General features: G+C 34.2%; 3 protein-coding genes across 3 annotated transcripts; all 3 read left to right on the top strand.

The window, feature by feature from the left end:
- The first annotated feature begins 220 nt into the window (after window positions 1-220).
- Window positions 221-1,259, top strand: LOC102663612 (uncharacterized). Its single transcript, XM_006601530.1, has 2 exons — window positions 221-544; window positions 636-1,259. The coding sequence occupies exons 1-2, from the start codon at window positions 221-223 to the stop codon at window positions 1,257-1,259; spliced, it is 948 nt and encodes a 315-aa protein (XP_006601593.1).
- Window positions 1,260-3,408: 2,149 nt separating this feature from the next.
- On the top strand, window positions 3,409-4,008 carry LOC102663475 (uncharacterized mitochondrial protein AtMg00810-like). Its single transcript, XM_006601529.1, has one exon. It carries the CDS (start codon window positions 3,409-3,411, stop codon window positions 4,006-4,008), a length of 600 nt encoding a protein of 199 aa, XP_006601592.1.
- A 518-nt stretch (window positions 4,009-4,526) lies between these two features.
- Window positions 4,527-6,296, top strand: LOC100816404 (ethylene-responsive transcription factor TINY). Its single transcript, XM_003551091.4, has one exon. The coding sequence runs from the start codon at window positions 4,846-4,848 to the stop codon at window positions 5,596-5,598; it is 753 nt and encodes a 250-aa protein (XP_003551139.2). The 5' UTR covers window positions 4,527-4,845; the 3' UTR covers window positions 5,599-6,296.
- Window positions 6,297-9,355: the final 3,059 nt, after the last annotated feature.

Raw genomic sequence — 9,355 nt, 5'->3', positions numbered from 1 at the left:
AATTGTAAGTTACAAAGTCTTGAATAAGCAATTATGTGAGCATTTAATATTCTTGAATAAGCAAATTATGTGAGTAGTCACTCTATTCTAGTATAAATAGGGGATCATATTCTTGTATTTTGTGTGTCAAATGAAATAAAATCTTCTTTTTCTTCCAACAAAGTGGCATCAGAGCTTGAGTTCTAGAGTGTTGAGAGAGAAACACTTTGTGAGTTGAGAGATGGCAAGCAATGGCTTGAGTATGTTTCAATTCCCTCGTCTTACCAAAGAGAATTATGATAATTGGTGTCGTCGCATGAAAGCCTTGTTAGGTTCTCAAGATGCATGGGAGATTGTAGAGAAAGGTTATACCCAAACTCAAAATGAGGCTATTTTGTCACCAAATGAGAAGGAGACTATGTTGAAGTCGAAGAAGAAGGATCAACAAGCACTTACTTTCATTCATCAAGGTTTGGATGAAGCTATGTTCGAGTTGGTGTCAAATGCAACCACATCCAAAGAAGCATGGGAGATTTTGAAAACCTCCCTTGAAGGTGTTGATAAGGTAAAAAAAGGTGCGCCTACAAACTCTACGTAGAGAGTTTGAATCATTGCATATGAAGGAATCTGAATCTATCTCGGATTTTGGCAACAAGGTGTTGGCTATTGTGAACCAAATGAAGCGTTATGGAGAAAATATGGAAGATGTTCGTGTGGTGGAAAAGATCCTTCGCTCCTTAATCGCTAAATTTGATTATGTGGTTTGTGCTATTGAAGAGTCTAAGGATTTAGACTCAATGACCGTAGACCAATTGATGGGTTCTCTTCAAGCCTATGAAGAAAGGTTCAATAGAAGACATGATGAGCCATTGGAGCAAGTCCTTAAAGCCAAAGCTTCTTTGAAAGAAAATGGAGGAGAAAGTAGTCAAAAAGCACGTGGACGTGGAAGAGGACGTGGTCGTGGATGTGGTCATGGCCAAGGAAGAGGAGATCGTGATAATTTTGACAATAATGAATGGAGGAGCCATCAATCCACTAGAAGTCGTGGAAGAGGAAGAGGAAGAGGTAGAAACAATTATGAAAAAGCATATGAAAGGAGGTATGATAAATCTAATGCTGAATGTTTTAATTGTCATAAATATGGTCATTACTCTTGGGAGTGTAGAACAAATGTTGAAGAGAAGGTCAATCTTATTGATGATAAAGAAGATAAAGAAGTTGAAGAGCCAACACTACTACTATCACTTAATAATGGTGAGAAGGAAGACAAATGCTTATGATATCTTGACAATGGAGCAAGCAATCACATGTGTAGATGCAAAGAGAAATTTGTGGAACTTGATGAGAAGGTGAAAGGAAATGTTTCTTTTGGAGATTCTTCCAAGGTGCAAATCCAAGGAAAAGGTACCATTTTAATTTCTTTAAAAGATGGTGCTCACAAATTAATCATGGATGTTTACTATGTTCCTAAACGAAAAAGTAATATTTTGAGTTTGGGACAACTTGTTGAAAAGGGGTATGAAATTCATATGAAAGATTGTTGTTTATGGCTTCGAGATCAAAATTCTAATTTGATTGCCAAGGTGTTTATGTCAAGAAATAGAATGTTCACTTTGAACATTAAAACCAATGAAGCAAAATGTTTGAAGGCTAGCATAAAAGATGAATCATGGTGTTGGCATATGAGATTTGGGCACTTGAATTTTGGAGCACTAAAATCCTTAGGAGAGGAGAAGACGGTGAAAGGGATGCCTCACATCAACCATCCTAATCAATTGTGTGAAGCATGTCTCCTTAGAAAGCATGCAAGAAGGAGTTTTCCAAAAAAAGCTAATTCAAGAGCAAAGGAGCCTCTCCAACTTGTTTACACCGATGTGTGTGGCCCAATCAATCCTCCTTCATGTGGTAACAATAAATATTTCTTACTTTTTATTGATGATTATAGTAGAAAGACTTGGGTTTATTTTCTAAAGCAAAAATCTGAGGCATTTGTAGTTTTTAAAAATTTTAAAGCTCTTGTGGAAAAGGAGAGTGGTTATGTAATCAAAGCTCTAAGATCCGATAGAGGTGGCGAATTCACATAAAAAGAATTTAATGAATTTTGTGAAAAATATGGGATTCGTCGCCCTCTAACGGTTCCTAGATCTCCACAACAAAATGGGGTAGCCGAGAGAAAAAATAGAACTATTCTTAATATGACTAGATGTATGTTGAAGGCTAAAAATATGCCAAAGGAATTTTGGGCCGAAGCTGTTGCATGTGCCGTTTATTTGTCCAATCACTCCCCAACAAAGAATGTCAAAGATCAAACACCACAAGAAGCATGGAGTGGAGTGAAGCCAAGAGTTGATCACTTGAGAGTACTTGGGAGCATTGCATATGCTCATGTACCCGACCAAGGAAGATTCAAGCTTGATGATCGGAGTGAGAAACATGTGTTCATTGGCTATGATGCAAGCTCAAAAGGCTACAAATTGTACAATCCAAACAATGGAAAGACAATTGTGAGCTGAGATGTCGAGTTCTATGAAGAAGGCACATGGAATTGGGAGGAGAAAGAAGACACTTATGATTTTTTCCCGTATTTTGAAGAAATAGATGAATAAGCCTTGACTCCAAATGATTCAACTCCAGCACTTTCACCAACTCCTTCAACCAATGAAGCCTCATCATCTTCCGAAGGGAGTTCAAGTGAAAGGCAAAGAAGAATGAGAAATATTCAAGAATTATATGATGAAACTAAAGTTATAAATGATTTGTTTTGTCTTTTTGTTGACAGTGAACCCTTAAACTTTGATGAAGCAATGAAAGACAAAAGGTGGAGACAAGCCATGGAAGAAGAAATCAAAGTCATTGAGAAGAACCAACACTTGGGAGTTATTAAGCCTTCCCAAAGGTCATGAAGCAATTGGAGTCAAATGGGTGTTCAAAATCAAGAAGAATGCAAAAGGAGAGGTTGAGAGACACAAAGCAAGACTTGTAGTTAAAGGCTACAAGCAACAATATGGAGTTGATTATGATGAAGGGTTTGCACCGGTTGCTCGCATGGAGACCATTCGTCTTCTTATTTCCTTGGCAGCTCAAATGAAGTGGAGAATTTTTCAGCTTGATGTAAAATCGACATTTCTAAATGGCTATCTTGAAGATGATGTATATATTGAACAACCAATGGGTTTTGTCATCGAAGGTCAAGAAGGAAAAGTCTTGAAATTGAACAAGGCGTTGTAAAGTCTAAAGCAAGCACCGAGGGCATGGAATACTCGCATTGACAAGTACTTCCAAGACAATGGGTTTGTTCGTTGTCAAAATAAGTATGCTCTTTATGTTAAAACTTTTAATAATGGTGATGTCTTATTTATTTGTCTTTATGTGGATGACCTTATCTTTACCGGCAATAACCCAAATTTGTTTGAAGACTTCAAGAAATCCATGTCTCGTGAATTTGATATGACAGATATGGGACTCGTGTCATATTACTTGGGAATGGAAGTGAAGCAAACGGAGAATGGTATCTTTGTCTCACAAGGAAGCTACACAAAAGAAGTGTTGAAGAAATTTAATATGCTTGATTGCAATCCCGTGAACACACCTATGGAAGGTGGCTTGAAGTTATCAAAGTTTGATGAAAGAGAGAAGGTAGACTCCACGGTCTTCAAGAGTCTTGTGGGGAGTTTAAGGTATCTAACCAATACAAGGCCCGATATTCTATATGTGGTGGGAGTTATGTGTCGCTTTACGGAGGCTCCTACCTCTCCTCATCTAAAAGTCGCAAAAAGAATTCTTCGTTACTTGAAGGGTACAATTGATTTTGGATTGTTTTATTCTCCCTCCAATAACTATAAGCTTGTGGGATTTTGTGATAGTGATTTTGCTAGAGATGTTGATGATAGAAAAAGTACTACCGAATTTGTATTTTTTATGGGTGATTGTGTTTTTACATGGAGTTCTAAGAAGCAAGGCATTGTGACACTTTCTACTTGTAAAGCCGAGTATGTAGCTGCAACTTCTTGCACATGTCATGTCATTTGACTAAGAAAATTGTTGGAGGAACTTCAGTTGTTGCAAAAGGAAAGCACAAAGATCTATGTTGATAATAGATCTGCACAAGAGTTTGCCAAGAATCCGGTGTTCCATGAACGAAGTAAGCATATAGATACAAGGTATCATTTCATTAGAGAGTGCATTACCAAGAAAGAAGTAGAATTGACTCATGTGAAAACTCAAGATCAAGTTGCGGATATTTTCACCAAGCCTCTCAAATTTGAAGATTTTTGAAGATTGCGAGCAAGACTTGGTGTGCAGAAGAATTTTCCAATCAAGGGAGGATGTTAGATATTAATTAGAAAAATAATAATAACAAGTTTTATGAGCCTTAAATTGTGGAAGATGAAAGTTGTAAAAGTTGAAAGTTACAAAGTCTTGAATAAGCATTTATGTGAGCACTCAGTATTATTGAATAAGCAAATTATGTGAATAGTCATTCTATTCTAGTATAAATAGGGGATCATACTCTTGTATTTTGTGTGCCAAATGAAATAAAATCTTTTTCTTCTTCCAACAAAACAATGAACACTTGTTTCCATCAAATTCAAACCTTCATTTATAATATTACAAAAGACTAGCTTTTCTGTTAGACTCGACTCTTGTTAATTACCACTATCTTCATCTACAACGTTGTGAGAGACTCACTTATTCTCCTAGACTCAACTTGGGTCGATTAGCTCAATCTTAATTCAAAACGTTGTGAGAGATAGTTTATTCTCCCGGACTCATAACTTTAGTTCAGTTGATTGTCTCAATATTTGATGTCTTGCTTGTTTACACTCCTAAACATTTCAACCATAGTTTATTCTCCCACGACTATATATGTCACTGCATCGCGATCGCAATTGGAAACCTCTTACAATGAGAGTTTCAGCCCAGAATTCCACCTCATTCTTACCTTCATCACCGTCTTCGTCGTCGCCACCACTGTCGTCCGAATCCAAGACAGAGAAACGCAACCGCGAGTCGAACAATCACCCGGTGTACCGAGGGGTGCGGATGCGGAACTGGGGGAAATGGGTGTCCGAAATCCGCGAGCCGCGCAAGAAGTCACGCATATGGCTGGGTACATTCCCCACGCCGGAAATGGCGGCGAGGGCACATGACGTGGCAGCCCTCGGTATAAAGGGGAATAACGCCATTCTCAACTTTCCTGAACTCGCGGCCTTACTCCCCCGTCCAGTGTCCTTAGCCTCCCGCGACGTGCAGGCTGCTGCAGCCAAGGCGGCTCACATGGACCTGCCTTCTTCGTCTTCTTCCATTTCATTGTCTTTGGGTTCAACTACTCCGTCTTCGTCATCTTCATCTCTATCCTCCTTAGCTTCCACCGCGGACTTGTTGTTGTTGTCCACTGCCTCAGAGGAACTGAGCGAGATCATCGAGTTGCCGAGGCTGGAAACAACGAGTTACGAGCTGGGGAACGAGTTTGTGTTCATGGACTCGCAGGACACGTGGATGTATCAGCCACCGATACCGTGGTTGCATACTACATACGACGGTTCTGATGCAAATGAGTTTGCAGTGCCAGAGAGTCGGGTTGTGACTAATTTTGAGGGTTTTCTGTGGGACTACTGAGATTTCTTTTCTTTTCTTTTATCTGTTTCTGTTTTTTTTTTTTTTTTGGATGCTTTCGTGATTTGACAAAATTTAAGTGGAGTATTTCCAAGTGTTTTGGTGCTTGTTTTTAATTAAAATTGGAGTTTTATCATAAAGGATCATTAGTGATGAAACTCTAAATTTTGATTATAAGATTGATCACGTCAAAACTACTGCATAAAATGCTTTGCCTAAATTTTGTTCATGTTATTACGTTCTTTATTTATGATGTAACTTACTGCTGTTTTTTCTCTCTCTTTTTTTCTTCTTCTTAATTTGGCTTTGTATTCTAAGCCCTTTGTGGTTTTTTGTTGAGGGGTTCGGCATGGCTTTCTTTGTTTGATTTTCGGGGTTTTTTTTTTTTGTCTCTGTTTAATTTGCTTTGTATTCTGTTATATAAATTTAAGAACTTTTTTGTTTGTTTGTTTTTTTTATAAGACTCGTTTTAAGTTTTTTTTCTGCATTTTTCTTAAAATATCTTTAATTATTTTACAATAAATGCTATGAAAATATATTCTTTCTTTTACAAGGATTGAAAAAATGATTAACACACATAATTAATTAGATAAAAAGTATTTTTTTTCTGACTAGATAGAAATTAATTATAAATAAGTGAAAAGAGAAAAATGGCAAGTTAATTTCAATTATTTTAAGGATAATTATGAAAAAATAATATAAATTTAGTAAGTTTAATATTATTAATTAATTTGTCAAGGATGTGAATTAATTAAAGTAGTCTTATTTTTGAAGACTAACCGAATATTTTTCTTGTGAATTTAGTCTTAAATGTTTAATTACTGTGGAAAATGTTCATAATTTTCCCTGTTTTGGAACAAAATATGTAGTGCTTGCTTCCTGAAGTGAGTCAATATATGGATCCTTGCTCAAGCTTGTGTTGTCAATCAAGCTCAAGAATTAAATCTCATGGTTGTGTCTCTATGTTCACGTAGCTACGTCATCCATACTATAAGTTTTTATAATAATTTTCATATTATTATTATTATTATTATTATTATTATTATTATTATTTAAGAATGTAGATTAACAAATCCAATATATACAAATATTCTGAATAAATCCATTTTACACAAAATATTTAATAAGATTTAGTCATTTTTACGACATCCAATTCATAAATTTAATGTGGTGATAAGGTGATTTCGTATTTATTTATATAAAAAGTTTTACACTAACAATTACGTGTAAATTAAACTCTTTTTTTTATCCTTCTCAGTGATTTAATATTGTTGTACAAATAATGTTACTCTTGTGTTATTGCTTGAAAGAATAGTACTTGCTAAAAATAAATCAGAAAAACTTCACTTTTAAGGGAATCTTGATGATGTTTATTGTTGACCATAAGGTATCTTTCTATTGGAGCTTATTGTTAGGTATAGAGAATTCTGTGTTAAATAAATAAATGAAAATTAAGGCTGAATAGAAAAGGTTAAGCAATAAATGAGAATTAATCCAAACATAAGTGTCTCTTTTTCATATAAAATAAACTAAAATCATTACACTAATTATTTAGTTTATTTTCCATATTAGTTTAAATCATTCAACAACAACATATATATAATTATTTTATATGAAATGAATACATACTCTTTTATATCACACAATAATATAATTATTGTTATTTGACTTTGTCTTATCTAATGTGAGAATTAATCTTTATATTTAGATTTTATTGAAGAATACATTTAGATTTTTCACGCAAACTTTTCTTGTACAAATTTTGTTCATTTAACGAATTTTGGTTCGATATAATTTTCGACTACGATTTTACATAAAAAAATTTTAAAAAAAATATTTTTTATTTAAAGGAAATACAAGTAAATTTGAACATTACATTTATACTACTTTATTAATATTAGTAGTTTTATTATTTCATTTCACTCAGAAACACCTATTTAATGATAATAATAATATTATAATTACAAATATAACTATTTTTTTTTTCAATTTTCAAAATAATAATAACAATAAAAATTGGTACAAGTCACAGCAGTTGTATCCTTTAATCAAATGGTTCAGGATTTAAATCATGATTGACCCTTTGAACATGAAATAAATCATGTCACTACAAAAAAAATATTTTTTTGGTGGCTTTTTTCTGACAATTTCAATAAACCGTCACAAATGTTATAATTTTTTTACAAAAAAATTAGCAACCACTACCACCACCAACTTATATTACGCGTGTCACTTAACAGTAATTGAGTAACAATTTTACCAGCCATCAATTTATAAATTTTAAGTATAATTTTTTAATTCTATTTCAAGAGGCTTTACAATATATTATTATTTTTTTAAAAATTGCAACTCAATAGTGTAGACCTTTGCTACGACAAAATACTAGCACCCAAACTCCAACTCTCATTTAGGGTTCAAAGTTCTTCCTAGTGTCGAAACATGGTGGATTCCCAAACTCCAACTCTCATTTTCGGTTTAGGGTTCTTCATACCATTCTTTTCTATTCTCAATGCGATTTACAAACTCTAATATAGTTATGTGCCCAAAACGCTCATATTCTCTTTCTCGCAGATTTGGAATCATTGACGCAACATTTTTTTCTCATGGATCTGGAAGTGTTCGTGCAACTCCATCTCTCTTTTGCGGATCAGGTAGTATTCATGCAACCTTGTTTTGTTAAGATATGTTTTCTTGGTAGTATCAATAAATAGAGTTGTAAACCATGGGATTCAAGCAGAGTAGAGGAAATAGAGGGGTTTCTTGAATGTTATTTGTGACAAAATTACATTGCTTAAGCTCAAGGGAAAATTTTGTGCTCAAGCTTAAGGGAACAATAAATAAGTTGTTACTTGAAATTAAGGAGCATATTTCCTACTATAGACGAGGTCATCCTTTACATGGCTAGTTAATTATCCTAAATAATTGTTGTTGCTAATCTTATAAAAAAAAATCATAATCTCGCATAGCTCATAGATCTAATATGTTATTGAAGGAATTATGATATGTTTTTTTCTCAGAGGTTGTAAGAATGCCTGCTTGCATAATTTAGATATATTGAAACATCTATTTAATTAATATCTTATTCTGTTATGAATTTTCAGATTTTTACAATGTGATGTATTTATATTTTAGTTAGTGGTAGTGTAGGTTTCTAAGATGATGTAATTTGTCCTGATTGAATAATGACTTTCTTCAATTTAGTTGTCCCCTCTCACAAAATTACTCTTCTCTATATGAACTAATATCTTATTACTTTGTTTCAGATTTCACCTTACTTTGGTTCTTATTGCAACAATATGTTGCTAGATTATGTAAGTACACATTTGATTTGAAAGTTCTTTTAATTTTCATGGAGTTAGAATAGGAATTATTGCACTGTACAAGTTCTGTTCCTGAGCTTATTGCCCCAGCAAGTGGGCAAATACTACACGCCTTAGAGGATTTAGAAAGGATGCTTGGCAATTTACTTCAGTGAATTTTTCTCAATGTATTCACATGGGTGAACGTGAAGAACATGACCCATATATAGAAGCTTCACAAGCACAAATGGTGTATCATATTGATGATGAGGTAAATAAGGGTTGGAGTGTTGTTGTCCACATGATGCCAAGAGATTTGTATGATATGAGAGAAGTTGGAGAAGACATTACGTTTGAAAGTGAGTCGTACCATGAGCAAGATTTAAGTAATCTATTTGCAAATGAAATAAAAAACAATAACCTTGGCAAGGGATGATGTAGATGATGCAAATATGTTGGAA

Source organism: Glycine max, chromosome 17, assembly GCF_000004515.6.
Source record: "Glycine max cultivar Williams 82 chromosome 17, Glycine_max_v4.0, whole genome shotgun sequence".
NCBI lineage: Eukaryota > Viridiplantae > Streptophyta > Magnoliopsida > Fabales > Fabaceae > Glycine > Glycine max.
This window is presented reverse-complemented; position numbering and strand designations above follow the sequence as displayed.

What these genes read in the sequence shown, in the direction of transcription:
- LOC102663612 (XM_006601530.1), top strand. Translation starts at nt 221, where the DNA reads ATGGCAAGCAATGGCTTGAGTATGTTTCAATTCCCTCGTCTTACCAAA. An exon ending in CCCTTGAAGGTGTTGATAAG is followed by an intron (nt 545 to 635) that starts GTAAAAAAAGGT and finishes TTTGGCAACAAG; the next exon opens with GTGTTGGCTATTGTGAACCA.
- LOC100816404 (XM_003551091.4), top strand. Translation starts at nt 4,846, where the DNA reads ATGTCACTGCATCGCGATCGCAATTGGAAACCTCTTACAATGAGAGTT.
- LOC102663475 (XM_006601529.1), top strand. Translation starts at nt 3,409, where the DNA reads ATGTCTCGTGAATTTGATATGACAGATATGGGACTCGTGTCATATTAC.